Raw genomic sequence first — 16,749 nt, forward strand, 5'->3', positions numbered from 1 at the left:
GTTTAGGAGCTATTAACGCTCAAAATCTCGGTCTCCAGCGTAACGCTTTCGTTCTCGAAACATTGGTTTTACACCCCGGTATAGAAATGAAAGACGTAGTCCTACGTCAAAAATCAAAACATCATCATTTTACTCGCTGCGTCATCTGGTTGCAATTCTAACGTAAATTCGTCAATTCCACTGTCATCGCCAATAAACCACCTCCAGCGCCTCTTGTTGTCAACTACAAAAACTAAAATTGTTCCTCTTCAGCTGGCCACTCTTCTGTTGGCTGTCATTTACTCCGTTTCAGAAAAGAAAAAAACAGTGTTTTCCAGTGGAAGAGAAAGGCTCGTGTCGCGAAATAAATCCTTTTTTAAATCAAATCTCCACAAAGCTGAGTTTGCATGATAACAATTACTCGATTGAGCAAAAGAGAAAAGCAATTTTCACCCGTTCCTGCAGAATAGTAGGTAAGGATGGTATCCCACAGCGTATGGTTTGTTTTCGAATTCCTGAATTCACAATCGAAACCGATTACGTGGATAAATTTCTAATTGCAATTGAAACGAATGCATATTTTTGTTATTGTTTCGCTAACGGATGCATTTTTTCGTTCTGCCCTAGGAGCCGCGAACAGACATTGCTAATCTAAAAGCAAATTGCGCATAAAATGTCCTCCCCAGTAAGTTCCGCATCCGAATACAACAGCGCACTAGATGACACCTTAAATTCCACTGCCGGTTCGGAAACATTGACTGCTTCTCTCGTAGATTCAGATATCGAGAACATAAATCTCTCGCAGGAGTGGAATAAGCTGCTCCCTCCGGCGGGGCGCAAGAAACCCCAAAACCCTGTCGAATCGACCAAACTGCTGCTGGACAGTCTGAAAAATAACAACATTGCTAACAGTACCCTTCTGCAGGAGGGAGATCCGTTGGTTGAGGAAAAGAGCCCTTCTAAATCACTGAATAACGATACAACAATCGACAGTACGCTGGGCTCCGTTAGCATAGATATGAGTGGATCCGATGGCAGTACCACTCTGTCGGTTATGTCCAGCTCGGATGAGGTGTCGGTGTTGATAAGCGACGAAGAGATCAGTGGTGCAGCAGCAGCGGTTTCGTCCTCTAGTGTAACAACTCCGAGACCATCGCAGCTGAATGTGTCGCTGGTGACTGGTTCAGCGAAGGATAAGCTAAACGACGACGACAGCCCCACCACTAAGGATTCGAGAGACACAACGCACAATGTGTCACTGCTGCCGGTTGACGATGATCAACCGACCGAACCGGGGCACAGTCAAAGTCAGAAGGTGAGCAAGGTATTTTTTTCCTGGCATTGGGAATATGATCGATATTTCCATATTTTGCAGGACACTATAAAAATATACAACTCTCTGGAGGAATTCGACCAGAATCTTCCGGATACGGTTACCCTGTTGACCACTCCAGAGGGGAGCAAAGTATATCTCGTAGGAACGGCTCACTTCAGTGAGAACTCACAGAACGACGTTTCTCTGGTGATGCGAAATGTTCAGCCGAACTTGGTTATGCTTGAGTTGTGTCCTTCCCGGGTTCACATACTGAAGTACGACGAAAAGACTCTCATGGAGGAAGCTAAGGATATCAATCTTGCCAAAATTCAAACCATTGTCAAAACGAACGGCGCCATAAATGGACTGTTTTACATTCTACTGCTGAACATGAGCGCAAAGATTACAAAAAAACTGGGAATGGCTCCGGGAGGCGAGTTCCGAAGGGCTGTGGATGAAGCTACACGCATTCCAAACTGTTTGGTCCAACTGGGCGATCGACAGATAAATATAACTCTCCAACGTGCTCTCCGGGGTCTCTCCCTCTGGCAGACAATCAAACTTATACCCAAGTTACTGATCATGGACGATAACATCAGCGTCGAAGAGGTGGAACAGTGCAAACAGAAGGATCTACTCGAAGAAATAATGCTGGAGATGGCGGGTGAATTTCCCGCATTCGGTAAGGTTTTCGTCCAGGAACGGGATCTCTATCTTTGCCACTCGCTGCAGGTGGCAGCCCTTCCTCAACAGCTTCCCGACGGAAGCCTCCAGCCGGTGAAGGTGGTCGGAGTGGTGGGAATTGGTCACGCCGCGGGCATCGTTAAGCACTGGGGCAAAGTCGAACTCGATGCAATAGCCTCCATCCTAACCATTCCTCCGGCTAGCTTCGGTCATAAAGCGGCCAAATTTGTGCTGAAATACGGCACTCTTGGACTCTGCGCGTACGGTGCTTTCCGATTCCTGCGACCACGGTTCCACAAGTGGTTATGATCGGCCATTTATTTCCTGATGCTCGAAGACTACTGAGAAAAAAAAAATACAAGGCACGCACGATATTGAAGCATATTATATTTTTTATTGATTTCAAAGACACTACGCGTATGTATCTTCCAAAATTCACCGTAAATTATCATAGACAGAGCATGTGTATTCAGAAACCAGATTGCGCTCGAGTCGGCCGCAGATAGGGTATGATTCAAATCAAAATGTTGTGTAATTATTATTATCTTATTACGGTTGACAAAGAAAATATACTAGTAGAGTTGACAATTATTCCCCAAATTATTTGAAGCTTTCCAGTAGTTATTCTAAAAAGCGAACGGCCTAAATCAATTCCATTCCAGAGATGCCGAAGATATACGTCGACTTTCTGTGCTCAAATTCTCGGGCGTGCTTGATAATGCCACGCAATCACCCGAACAAGTATCGGCAGCCGCCAAGAATGTTCCGGTTCATAAGGTTTCGCTGAACCGAATTCTTGTCAACGATGACTGCATCCTCAAGGCTATGGCCCAATTGAAATCATCACTGTCAGCCGTCCCCAATGGGATACCTTCATTCGTTCTAAAAAAGTGTACTCAATCGCTACTCGCTCCACTCCGTCATTTGTTTGGACTATCACTGTCTAGCGGTAAATTTCCTGTCCTTTGTCCTTTGTAAATTTCCTGTCCGGCGTATATGTTCCCGGTACATAAGAAAGGGGACAAATCAAACATTGATAATTACAGGGGCATTTCTACCCTATGCGCCATTGCAAACCTTTTGGAACTCGTTGTTCTGCCGCATATGTTATTTCATTGCAAGCTACAAATAAGCAACGATCAGCACAGATTCATGCCCGATCGCTCCATAACTACGAACCTGCTCGCCTTCACATCGTACAGCACCGACGGCTTCTCGGAGGGTTGCCAGACAGACGCCATCTATACCAACTTGTCAGCTGCCTTCGACAAATTGAACCACGCAATCACAGTGGCCAAGTTGAAACGCATGGGAATCTGCGGTAACCTTCTGCAATGGTTCCATTCTTATCCTAGTGGCAGAACAAACTACGTGAAGATCGGAGAGCTTTTGTCCTCATATTTCGCATCGCGTTCAGGAATACCACAGGGTAGCCACCTCGGTCCACTTTTTTATGCCATCTCAACGACTGCAACCATTTATTAGAGGGTCACCGATTAATATACGCGGATGATATGAAAATATTCTGCTACATAAGGACTATTGATGATGTCATGTTTTTGCAAAGACAACTAGATTCCTTCGCAGCTTGGTGTGAGGCCAATAGAATGGTGTTAAATCCCAGTAAATGCTCTGTCGTGTCATTCACAAGGAAACGGAATCCTATAGCCTTCGATTACAGACTCTCAAACGCCGTTCTACCTCGCGCGGAGTGCGTTAATGAACTTGATGTCCTTCTGGACTGTAAGCTCACGTACAAAAACCATATTGCGTACATTGTTAACAAGGCATCGAGACAACTAGGCCTTATCTTTCGTACGACGAAATCCTTCACCGACATTTACTATCTGAAAGCTCTCGCTCGCCTTGTTCGCTCAGTACTAGAGTACTGCTCCGCTGTCTGGAACCCGCATTACCAGAACAGTGCGCATCGTATTGAAAGCGTGCAACGACTACTGCCGTGGCGAAATCCGCATCGTCTACCAAGCTATGAAAGCCGCTGCCAGCTCATTAACATAGATACTCTGGAAACGCGCAGGAACACTGCCCGAGCCATGGTGATTGCAGATGCATTAAAATCAAGAACCGACTGCCCTGCATTTCTCCAAAGGACGAGTATTCTGGCCCACCCAAGACAGCTTCGGAATTCTGCTTTTCTCTGGCTTCCCATCCGACGAATGAACTACGGTGCTTATGGCGCTATTACTGGACTGCAACGAATATTCAACCGTGTAGCTTCTATGTTCGATTTTAATTTGCCACGTGAATGTATTAAGTGTAAATTTTTAATGTTTTTTAAGTTCTAGACAACACACTTAGGCAAAATTTATTATGTTCGAATATTTAGGGAAAATCTAGATATTAAGTCTACCATTGGGGCCCCGAGCCTGTTGGCAAATAAATGTAAATAAATAAATAAAAAAAATGTCCATCAGGACAGCTTCAGTCAGTTTTGGAATTCCTAGAACCACCAACAAACCAAAGGAAATAAATCACCGACGATGGAGCTCGAATCCTTTGATCCAGTTTTACCACTACTCAGGAACAAGAACTGGTGGAATATTTACTGAAGCTGGAGAATCGATTCTTCGCCATCACAATGCGAGATGTCACCGTTGCGTGCCGTTATTGTTGCGCATTCCATTGAAACGTCAATAAGAGAGCGAAAGTACAATTAATCCTTTCACTACGAGTGTCGTCTATATACAATATCAGGGTGTTACTGCACATCGATTACACCAGCGCGATGTGCATACTTTTCGGCACAGTGCTCCGTACAGCGGTTGCACTCCGGCGAAGCACACTGCCGTATTGAAAGGGTTAACGGGAAGCACCACAATATCAAGTGTAATATCTCAAGTGTCGGTCTCAACAACCAAAGATATTTATTTCAAAACAAGATGACAGAAAAGATTTCTTGTTCTTCAAATTTGGTAAATACGTAAATGAACATGAAACAATGTTTCGATAAATTTGATTTTGCATTCGAAAACGAAAACAAAGAATTAATAACATTGATTAATTATTGAGGAGTGAAATTTTGTGCTCCCGTGGCCGAGTGGTTAGCGTCATAACTAACATGCCGGGTTTTCGGGTTCTTTCGGGTTGAGACGGCGAAGTTCCTCTAGGAACGTTAGTGCCATTGAAGAAGAAGAAGAAGAAATTTTTAAAACCCGCCGAGTGTCCTACGCTGTTACTGGTCGGCACATCCATTCCGACGTTTGGTTTGAGGCATCCAAATCGTCGTCACTCGGCAAAGGGCTCGGCAAAGTTATATTTAACTGGAAATCGCCAAGGGACTATGGAACCATTAATCTTCGCATTCAATTGAAAATGTTTTTTTGCTTCTTCCAACAATGTCAACATAAATCAAAAATCATCCGGGTGCTTCCGTTGCTATTTGCATCTACTTCGTCCATGTTCATTTCATTTTTCACCGTAAAATCAACTCTACGGCATATTGAAATGACCCCCCTCCTCTCAGACTGAATTCATTTCTCCCTATCTCATTTACAAATTGAAGATGAGTTAACGGTAGGTGAACAATGGAGTCATCCATTAATCCTGTAACTACTTTTATGTTTTGTTTACGAAAATGTTAGATCCTAATTTTAAATGCTTACATGCGCACCACAGAGGGGTTTTCAAGCTGCACATTTTTTCTCCTTTCACGCTTTTGCAAGATGATTGTTTTCAAAACACGTTCGATCTACGGAATAATAGAAATATGCTGTTGTTATCGATGTTACCAACACATGCTACACCACCGTCTGGCTAGAACTACTCAGGTTAGAGCTGAAAACGATTTCACTTCGGGTATCCCCTGCACGATTCGCTGTCTGTGACCTGGAAGAACACTGGTAGCAGTCGCCCACATTGATGAGAAATCCGGCTTCGAAATGTTTACTATATCGACAAATATGAAACACCTGGCCACCACCAGCTGATAATCTGATAAGAATATCTGGAAATGTGAAACAAAAGATAACCTGAATCCACTTACCTTTGGGTTCATTTTCCAAGCCGACAATTAAGTTCATCGGTGTTAACTCGCGTTTCTTTAGTATGACTGAGTTTTTTCTCGACAGACCAGAGAACGGATGAAGATCAACAATTTGATCAAATTGAGCACAAAATTTCATAATTCTGCAAAGCATTTTTATCTGTGCGAGTAATTTTGTGTAAGAGATCGTAATAACATACCTGTAGCAGCCATCAATGTGCGTTGGGTAGGGAGGTGTGATATTCCACTGCGTGATCGGCACCCGTGACTCCGCTTGTGATTTTCAATAGTTGCTTGTATATTTTGAGAGAGGTTTTTCATCAAAGGTGGAAAAAAGTTAATGATATTCCTTCTGCTCGACAGTGTTATCTTTTTTTTCTTCGCTTTTTCTTTTGTATTCATCTAGTTTTTGTAGTAAATTGAGTTTAGTTTATTATCATTTCTTCCTTCACGAATTTTTCACTTTTTGTTCTGCTTGTTAATTTTTTGTTTTCTTTGCCTTTTTCATCATTTCAAGAAGTGTTACTCTTAATAAAGAGGAAGGGAGCGATGTGTTTTACTTTTTACAAAAAATATATTGAAACTCGCATTTCTCCAGCACGACTTTTTTTGCGGACCTCGGAATTTCTTTTTCTCTCTCTTTCTCTCTTTTTCTCACTTTCGTTCTTCCATTCACAAGCGTACGGAAACTACCTTAATTTATTCTGTGTCTATCCCACTCTATTTTTAGATTCGTAACGCGAAATTCTCTCGAATTCTCCGCGTGACGCAATTATTATTATTACTAAACTCTCATTGTTTTTTCTTATTTTTCTCGTTTCGCTACTAGGTTTTTTCTTGTCTCACAGAGAATTAATAGTTTACACTTGAAATATTTAAATAGTTTTTTGATGTGCTTTTTCAACATCATACGCGAGTCCTAAAATTAAGATAAAATCGGAAAGAAAAAACGAAAACGATTTCTTTTTTTTCTTAATCATTAGAACTTGTTCTCAACCGTTCTTAGTAAACTAATCGTTAATTGAGCAGTGCTTCCATCGTGTATGGATGTGGCGGCGGCGGCGGCGCCGACGACTGTTGCTGTTGATGGTGGTGTTGAGACGACGGCGTCGGGTGCGCTTGATGCTGTTGTTGCAGTTGTTTCGAAGGTTCGGGTCAGTCTAGAATTACAACCTGTAGATCACTGTTGGCTTTATTATTGCTACTACTGCTAATATTGATGCTTGTGCTACTGCTAATGTTTTTGCTGTTGCTGGTCGCCAGTTGGGCAGCCAGCGGGTGAACACCGGCCAGGGCAGCGGTCGCGGCAATGCTAGTATTGAGATTGAGATTAAGGTTAGCGGCAACGGCAGAATGAGGAAGCTGGCCGGTGGCGTTCAGCTGGGCCGTCAGCTGAGGTGGAAGCGTCGTAGGTGGCTGGGAGGGTATACCAGCTGCTGCCGCGGCTGCTGCAGCGGCTACAGCGGCGGCGGTAGCGGCCGAAACGGGCGGGACTGGTGGCAGCAGGGTAGCGATGATCGCCGCATACTTCGGGTGCAGATTACGCCAGGGCTTCCGCGCCGACCGCCGCAGTTCGGTGATCGGGATTTTACGGCGCGTTTTCCTGAGGAAGAAAATAACGGGGAAAAGTTGTTAGATGGGGTACGTTTATCTTTCCAAATTTGTAGCACCATTAAATGGTGGTCCAATCCGTAAAATCACGCGCTTCCCAGGCATCGCGGGATACACGCTGCTGTGTGCCAGTAAAGTCTATTACAAGGATATCGCGTAAACTTCCGCTTTCAAACAACTCTTATAGCAATCATGTAAATCATACTGTATACCAATAAATAAGTGGAAGTAGCTTTTCCTGATAGGGCCTCACGTCAGTGATCGTTTGCAGCTGTTCCATCTTCTGATATGATATGACTAATGAACATTCGTATACCTTAATAACATAGTTTATGAATTAATGACTGATTTTGGAATCTGGGTATATTATCGTGCAAATTAAAATTTCGCAGCAAGTTCCGAATGAAAAATCGAGTGGGTAACACCAATTCCAAGGAATTCGTGCTGAGGGATTAATGACGGAGGGAATTGAAAGATACTCTGTAGCTAACGAAACTTGTGGGGAGCCAGACTTCATTCTCTTGGTTACGCATCTCGCTGGATGGGCTATCACCTATTCAAGGCAGACGCAAGGATATGAGAGAGACGGGTTGAGTTGTCTCGAGTTCTGCTGGAGAAGAGCGTGCGTGATAACTTTCTTTCCATTCTGGTGGTAATAAATCGAAAATTTCGATCTATGAGCCAGATTATTTGAGACAGAAAATATACACCTATCATCTTCGCAAAGTTCATTCTTGATTTGAACGGAAAAATACAGTCTCGATTCCACTCATCTATTCTCAGAGAATTTTGCATTCCCTCATTTGCCTCTCGGAATGACGTTAGATGGTGAGAGATTGCGTTACTTTCGGTGTATTAGAGATAGGAAATTGCGGGGGTCCAAAAATCGGATTTTTAGCGTTACGTAATTTGTACACGACGCCTTATTGGTGAGCGGGAAGGTAGATTCATGTACACTTGAGTGCTGACAATAAAAAGAGTACAAGGGAAAATAAAATCATACATACACGCAGATTCAGTCTATTTTGACTCACTCGTTATTTTGTTTCGTGCGATCCTTCCAAAGGAGTATTCATTCATTGAATGTTGTTTTCCACTCTTGGTTTTGTTCACTCTCAGCCCCGAATGAAGATGGTCGGAGAATGAAAAATGATTCATCGTACAATCTCACAATTGCTTGCTGCATTCATTTCGCCATTATTCCAAGCAGATACAGAAGTGATTTATAATTAGGTGTGGAGAAATGATTCCATACTTGGTAACAAGATTCATGTCAGGGGGAGTAGAAGTGTGGATTGAAGTCAGTTGAATGAAGAGGTAGATTTGTATTCATTAGTCACGTGAATTAGAATATGCTTGTCAATTCATTTTCTAGACAATTCAAATATGTTGACGGCGAAGCGAAGCTACTGGGAGGAGAGTCGATTTTCATTTTTTATCTTCGAAGATTTCGGGCCCTGCTCCTTAGTCAATAAATAAGCGTCTTGACTAGGTTGCTTCTCTTATTTGAATGCTTAACCCTTTCTCTACGGAAGTGTACTTCGCCGGAGTGCTACCGCTGAACGGACCACTGCGACGAAAAGTATGCATATCGCGCTGGTGTGATCGATGTGCAGTATCACCCTGATGTCGTCTATAGACGAAACTCGTAGCGAAATGGTTAATTCTGCTCCTTAAGGTACGCAGCACATAATACTGTATTATTGAGTGCGACTATAGATGTTATTGAAAAAAATCCAACCAATATCGGTATCGAACTTCATCTCCACCAACCGTGTGTGGGTGTTCCACCACGCAGGCTGACGCAGGCTGACGAGACGTTGTTCCTTTCCTTGCGTTCCACCAAACACGGCCATCGCTTTGTCTATTGAACAATCACCCTTCCAAGACACATCTAGGTATGAAAAATATACCGCACTCCCCATTGAGTCAAAAAAAATTGAGTCAATAAAAAAAAAATTGAGTCAATAAGTAACAAATATCACACAGTTTCATGGGTAGTTGAAAATTAACGGCTAAACCAAAACTAACTAGCAAGAGGAGAAAAGGAAAATGCTTGTACTGTAGATGAGCCTGATTCGGAAAGTCAACCACGATCTCCCAACTTCTCGGATTATGATTTGGCGAAAAAATTTAATGCTTGTTTTGAACGTCATGCGCAACAAACTCGTCTACAGGAAGACAACCCAACTGAAGCGTCAAACAACAAACAGTGATCAGTATTCGGGCTCACGAGCTGTACGGCCAGGTTACATGACACGAAATTAAACAACTAATCACTATTAAAGCGAAATCCGAACAAACCTGCTCGCTTTGGTTGATCGATAGTAAACATCGTCGGGTGCATCCATCCAGCTGATGACCTGCTTTCGCCCGGAACCGGTCCGTGCTAGTTGTGCAATTTTTGGTTTACCATTCATCTGCAAAACAAACATCACACGTTATCGATTACAGTCGCACCTTCGCTATACGCACAACACTCACATGATGCCGCGGGAGAGGTTGACCGGATGCTTGTGCTGCGGCCATCATGGCCGCATACTGTTCTGGTGTGGGACGATGAGACGGCATGGGATCCTTGTTCGGTCGCTTTGCCGGGATTACAATTGGACCTGAAAAAAAATATTACTTTAAAAAGACATTCTTGGCCACAGGGATACGATACCAACCATCGATTCCATTGGCATCCTCGTAGTGTCTGCGTTTGAGTGACGTCGGAGTGTTGGTGCTACCCACTATAATAGTGGTAGCCGCGTTCGGAGTGTTTCGACCGGTTGTCACCCCAGCCGTACTTCCGAGCGTTGGTATACCTGCGGGGGCAACCGTGACCGCCGGTGTCACTGATAGCGCAGCAGGTCCTCCGATCGCGTTCATACTAACAATTGGAACGCCAACCGTTGTCGTACCGGTGCCACCGCTGCTAGTCGTCATCACGACGGCCGGAGGAGGATTCAACGGGATTTTCTCAGCCTCGGGTTTATTTGGTATCCGTTCATACAGTAGACTGCCATCGGGCGCTTTCGGTGGCTTGGGGAATGCTACCACCTCAGGCTTTGGCATTTTATCCTTCGGGGTCAGTATGAGCCAATCGCCAACGGTCGGTCCTGGATTGCCGAGACGGTTTGCGATATGTGTCACGCTACCCCGATCGCGCTTCTTGTATGTTAGCAACCGTCGGATATCCGCTATGCTTTTGCCCGCTTCAGCGGTGGCGACTACAAAAAAAATGAAGATACAGTGTTAATGCAGCAGATTGATTGAATTTGCGAATATTCGGATAATTACATTCCTGTTTTACTACTGCGACATTGACCGCGTACGATGGCTGTCGTGCGGCTTTTTTCGAACGTATGATGTGTCTACACAATCGCCTGGAAACCCGCGTGGTCAGCGTGGTATGCAGATAGAATGCTGTCCGCGTTTTCATGATCGGTCGCGGCGATCCCGATCGGATCTGAATTCCGTGTGCCTGCGCGTAGTGTCGCGCCAAATGAACCTTCAGTTTGAACTCTTTGCCACAATTCACGATGGAGCATTTGAAGGATGGACTGTTTTTGGATCGAATATTAGCGAACTGAACTAGTTAAAAAGAGCTGCGTTTTGAGTATTGAAATTACCTGTGCGGTCGATGATTACTCATACCTCCCGTCGTCACTCCTAAACTTCCGATTGGGCCACTGCTAGCTACAATCGTGAGATCATCATCGATATCGCTACCGGCACTGCCGGGTTCGGTCCCAGTTCCGACTCGTTGCTTTTTTAGTGACACAGCTCCGGGAGTGCCGCCGGGGCCTCCGAGTGCTGCTGTCGTCGTATCAATATCACCACTATCCGCTAATCGGGATGCTACTTTAAGGCCTCCATAACGCTTCCAATAGTTCCAACAGTTCTGACAGAGACGACAACTCAGATGCGATGGGCCCCAGGAGTACCACTTGAAAGAGTCAATCGTTCTCAGGGACTAGTACCAGGGACAAAAAATGAGTGACCTACCTGTAGTGACGCTGACGTCGAACACGACTCACACGGCTTGCCCCCACTAATCGTTAGTACCTCAACGCCGCTGCTACCATTCGAGTTGCCGTTCAGGATACTCTTGTTGTTATTCGTGATCAACGCCGGACTGGGTTTTGTGTAATTGGGAATGTACACCTGTTTCAGCTTCGATTCTGCCTCGACGGCTTTTACTCGTTTCTGCTGCACGTATCGATCTGTCGTTTTCCACATGTAATAGTACTCCACTATGCTTTTGAGCGTCTTCCATGGCAGCTGTTGGTGTGGGTAGAAGTCAGTTAGTGGGTGTCACCAAACTTGTAACTAGTAAAAAAGACGGGACATAATTCCTTCTTTGATATGTACTACTCACAAAGTCGTTCCGTATGTCGTTGAAATCTTTGCCGTACTTTTCCAGTGCATCCTCGAACAGATTCGCTTCGGAAGCACTCCACTCCTCCATCTCGTCACGGCACAGCACCGGCCCACTTGAGGGCACTAACGAACACATTGCGTCCTCTATCGAGTAATTGTGCTTATGGAGGGTGTCCATCGCATGAAACTACAATTCGTGTTCGTTAGTTCGAGAGTAAACTTGGATGGAATAAAAAATTCAACTCACCAAAGTAATATCACGACTAGCGGCCGCAGCCGACATATGCAGGGACGGTTGCTTCACCGAGCTGGTACAATCGAGCGCTCGGGCGAAGGTACCAACCGATCGGGACACCACCAGAAACTGGTCGATCTTTTTATCGCTGAGCGCATGGTTAGGGGTCCACACTAGCGTTTCCATATCCTCGAGATTGCGCTCGTACTTCTCACCGTCCTTGAGCAGGGACTGCAGCTCGGTCTGATATCGGTTCCCGACGCGGATCTCACCCTTATCCGCTAGCAAGGTCTTCTGCGTTGGATCAAACACCAGGCAGTAGAAGAAGGTATCCTGAAAGACGAAAACAACAACAACCTGAATCACGTGCCATTCCGTGGGCCCTACACAAACTTGTCAGTCGAAAAAGATCGTCGATTTGCCTTGGAAGTCGATCCTTTACAACTACTCACGTCTTTGTTTAGATAGCTTAACAGCGATTCCTCCTCGTTAAGCAGTGTCACCGAGCATTTGGCCCGGATCTGGGTGGCCGGCAGGGTTTCTACTTGGCGGGATAGGAACAACTCACGGTGCTTCATCTGGTGCCGCTGCTTTGGGTTTAGCTGCTCGGACCGGTCGCTGCCACCGCTGTTGCTGTTCGGACTGTTCCGTTCCTCCTCGAGGGCAACTGTAGGGAAGAGAGGGAGAAAAAATTAAAACGAGTTGGATTAACCAATAAATCATTCACATTCGCGCGGCAGAATTTCACAGCACCCGCGAGAGATGAAACTTTTACTTTTGACGATGACGGGAGAAAATGTTACCACTCATTCCGAAAAAAAATAATTGCATTTTTGAGTAGACGACGACGTGTGCACAGGAGAAGGGGACAGACGAATAATAATTCCATTCCTTCAATTTGGCCCCGACAAAAAAAAAAAGAGCGATTCTGCACATAACCAACGTGAAAACTAATACGGTGACTCCAAAGCCCACAATTTTATACCCGGTGCAAAGGTGAATCTATACGACAAGGGATGGTGTTTGTGGCTCTGTAGAAGCCTGATTAATATGTTAATAATTAAAACGTTCCGGCATTGTGATGGAGTTTTTGGTTATCTCAGTATCGAGAGATGTTTTTTTACTTTCGTCTTTTGAAATGTTCTATTTCGATTCATTTAAGTTTAAATTTTTCTATACTTTGGTTTTTTTAAGTTTAACGATTTATTTTCATTTGTTCGATCTCTTTGATTTCTTTTTTTTTTATTTTTTCTCGATTCCAACTTTTTGGGTTTTTTTTAAATTTATTTTTTATCTATTACATGATTGGATCATATCTAGTAAAAAAATGTAGACTGTATATAATCCAGTCCGCATGTAATTTTGACATAGGAATACGTGAGGCTCTTTTATTCTTCATATGTACACAGAGAGAATACTTGGAACGGTGAGCTACCAAGATCTCAAAAAAGAAATATGAGAGCGGAATCCCAACTGCTTGCACTCTCGAAGCATTACTTCTACTACTCAGGTTTTATCGTGAGTGCAAGCCACAAACGATTAATCCCATTCCATAGAGCGGATGATGAGTTCTTGATCGGAAAGTGTAACAAGAGACGATCAACTGAAATCTTACGACACTCATCGAGGGATTTTTAATTCTCTATTGCACTGTCCGCAGTGAGTGGCTGACTCAGTCTCGTGTCGATTTTATTTTGCTGTCGTCTCCCGCCCGATAAACAGCAGACGGGTAATGGATGCAATTGATTAATTTTATTACCAGCAGATTTGGGCGAATCTCATCCCGCCCAAAATCGTTTTTAGATTCCAATAATTCTGAACATTCACATTTCTCTCCAAATAATTTTTCCAACAGTAATTCAATTAGTGACTTCACGAAACACCTTTCGAATTCGATTGAATTTCAGACCCTTTTTTATTTTGTAGATAAAACGGATCACATATTTGATTAATTCAATTCTGTGTGGTTACGTTCTTCGTTGCGAATAAATGTAATGAATTAGTATGGACGTATTTTATTCATATATCGTGGACTTCCGACATATGTGGCAGTAGATTTGTCGAACGACTAATGTTTTTTTATATCCCTTCAAACTTGTTGCATCTCTCAAGTGTACATACTGCTTTGACCGCAGATTTGCATGGTAGAATCTGGTTAATTTCAGGTATTCAGTATTCATATTGTCGAATAAATACTGTTGGAACAATAGGTATCGCAGCAAATGATTATCAACATCTTACCTTATCATCAAACGGTATGCGAATAATTTCAGTGAACTGACGGCATTGGAATATATGCTTAGTGAGGACCACACAATTATTATCAGAGCGAATAAACGTCCGACTGGAAGTCATGAACATCAATTCAATGTGCCCAAGATAAATTTATCCTTTGAAGGTCATTAACCTTTCTAAAGATGATCAGATGGAATATATTCCAATGTCGTCTGGAATAACCTGTCCAACACCTTATGATCGTAATATTGTTTTTGCTATTATTCTGATGTTTCATAACACGGCACTCTATTGATTATTCGCCGAAAATGAATAAAAAATATCCTTGAAGTTAGCCTACGGTTTTAGTAGCAGTGCAATATGGTGAGCCAGTCTCAGGATAAGAAAACATTTAAAAATAAAGCTTTTTTTTTGAATGAATCAATAGTAAAACAAAAGTCAAAAAATATTCAGCTTTGTGATAGCAGATAATCATTATCCATTTGAGTTGTATGAGTATTCCATTCCCCCACAAACTGTGGATAGTCTATCTGCATACAAATTATGTAGAGTGCCACAATCCAAAAAAATTATGAGCAAATATTTACGTGCTTAAACAAAAAAAACACATGTTGACATATTTGCGCTAATTTATGTTTTTTTATTAATTCAAGGTAATCAAGGTCTTTTCTAGACACCAGTTTACTCGGCCCCGAAAAAAGTGGTCTGTATTTGGGCAGGCGGAAAAATATATCTCGCAAGACCACGTGTTCGATGTCGTAAAAGCCTTGGCCAATAACGCATTTACATTAACTCATAAAATTAGTGATTTGAGAGGGATTATTGTTTGTAGTCTCTTGATTAATTTAAACACCATCTGAGAAATCCTCCGTGAAACATGAAACATTAAAGTCGTCCTATCTGCTGTAGCGCATTTTTTTTATTTTACCCAGTTTCATCGAAGTAAACGCGCTCGGAAAGGAAAATTTAACGCCCGGATGAGAGAGCGAGAATCGTACGTCATAGAGACACTCATTCCCATGGAGCAAATTCTTGTTAGGAGTTGAAAGCAAAACGAGGAAGGAGAGTAACTCAATTATTCGAACTAGTTTCAGTCTAGCAATGCTTTGGTCAACTCAGAGTTACCAAGAGAAAATCATTTGGTTATGATGGGTGAGGATTAATAGTTAGTCGCAGTTTGCACAGATTACGATCTGTGCAGTTTGCGATTAATCGTAAATCACATCATGCTCCCTTGTTTTCCATCCTTGTACCTAACTAACAATTCCCCATCAGTGTGATGTTTTCACGATAGTTTTGTTCAGCTCTATGCTTAATAATACCTGAACTATTTGTCGACAAACCCTTGTTTACATTAATTGGGAGAAATTATTAAGCTATAGAAAATAGTGTTCGTTAAATGTAGTTCAAGGTCAATAAAAAACATTTATCCAACTCCAAGGTGTGGCGACCATATATTTCATTTTTTCAGCTCTTTTTTGTCTTTATTTTGGCTATCCTTAACTATGGACAAAACTCGCAGCGGACGTTCAATAACTGTCTCAGACGATAATAGCCGCAAACTCGTCGACGATTTAATTCAAAATGACCAGTGAATCACTCAACAGCGTATCGCAAACCAAATGGAATATCCGAGGAACGTGTTTTGTCTTCATTATTGAAAAATTGGGATACCGTAAAATCTGTACTGGTTGGGTACCACTCAGTTTGATAGACGTGAATAAACAGCGTCGATTGGAATTCCAGTTTACACTGGATTCATCCAGTTTATTCCAGTATTCCTATTCTTCGATACAGATGCCGCCTTTTTAGGCGTAAGAATATTCCTATTGGACTGGTACACAAAGAGCCCTCTTTCTATGCTGGTTTTGAGTTTATATAAACATCAGAGATTGTAGATCCTCCAAATCATTCTAAAGTTCAGAAGGTCATAAAGTAAATGGTATCCATTGAATTTAATTGATATTAATATATATGCCAATGGATTTATGGGAAAAAAGTGACCCTCGAATTTTCAAAGCGAACTTGATTAAAAATGTTCATTCCCACGAAAAATTGCCCTATGTGAAATATCAGGTCAATCGGACTTCATTTACTGGTGTCGCACAGCGGTCAAAGTTTTTTTAAAAACCAAAAAATCACCGAAAATCGGGGTTTTCAAAAAAAAAAATTTTGGTGCCAAATGTCCTATAATTGAATTCCCCCTCGAGATTTACTGTTAACTCGAAAAAAAGCAAAAAAAAATTTTTTTGGCGCTTGATCGTTTTTTATCTGAAAAGTCGATTTTTGACCAAAAGAATGTTTTTTAGATAACTGTAA

At 42.7% G+C, this 16,749-nt stretch overlaps 2 protein-coding genes across 4 annotated transcripts in view; one reads left to right on the forward strand and one right to left on the reverse strand.

The window, feature by feature from the left end:
* Nucleotides 1-251: 251 nt before the first annotated feature.
* LOC129777826 (traB domain-containing protein) lies at nt 252-2,587 on the forward strand. The gene is made up of 3 exons (XM_055784348.1): nt 252-452; nt 607-1,294; nt 1,355-2,587. The coding sequence occupies exons 2-3, from the start codon at nt 653-655 to the stop codon at nt 2,285-2,287; spliced, it is 1,575 nt and encodes a 524-aa protein (XP_055640323.1). The 5' UTR covers nt 252-452; nt 607-652; the 3' UTR covers nt 2,288-2,587.
* Nucleotides 2,588-6,255: 3,668 nt separating this feature from the next.
* LOC129777798 (metastasis-associated protein MTA3) overlaps nt 6,256-16,749 on the reverse strand; it is a 174,618-nt gene continuing 164,124 nt past the window's right edge. For 2 of the 3 annotated variants that reach the window (XM_055784284.1, XM_055784300.1), the window contains 10 exons: nt 12,648-12,862; nt 12,208-12,528; nt 11,959-12,147; nt 11,586-11,861; nt 11,235-11,526; nt 10,878-11,171; nt 10,262-10,807; nt 10,077-10,204; nt 9,897-10,012; nt 6,256-7,584 (listed from right to left, as the gene is read on the reverse strand). In XM_055784284.1, coding sequence (XP_055640259.1) covers nt 7,137-7,584; nt 9,897-10,012; nt 10,077-10,204; nt 10,262-10,807; nt 10,878-11,171; nt 11,235-11,526; nt 11,586-11,861; nt 11,959-12,147; nt 12,208-12,528; nt 12,648-12,862 — 2,825 coding nt within the window. In that variant the 3' untranslated portion in view covers nt 6,256-7,136. Of the gene's footprint in view, nt 7,585-9,896; nt 10,013-10,076; nt 10,205-10,261; nt 10,808-10,877; nt 11,172-11,209; nt 11,527-11,585; nt 11,862-11,958; nt 12,148-12,207; nt 12,529-12,647; nt 12,863-16,749 lie in introns of all 3 variants that reach the window. The other variant, XM_055784292.1, reaches the window with a different exon arrangement.

The sequence above is a fragment of the Toxorhynchites rutilus genome, chromosome 1 (assembly GCF_029784135.1).
Source record: "Toxorhynchites rutilus septentrionalis strain SRP chromosome 1, ASM2978413v1, whole genome shotgun sequence".
Taxonomy (NCBI): domain Eukaryota; kingdom Metazoa; phylum Arthropoda; class Insecta; order Diptera; family Culicidae; genus Toxorhynchites; species Toxorhynchites rutilus.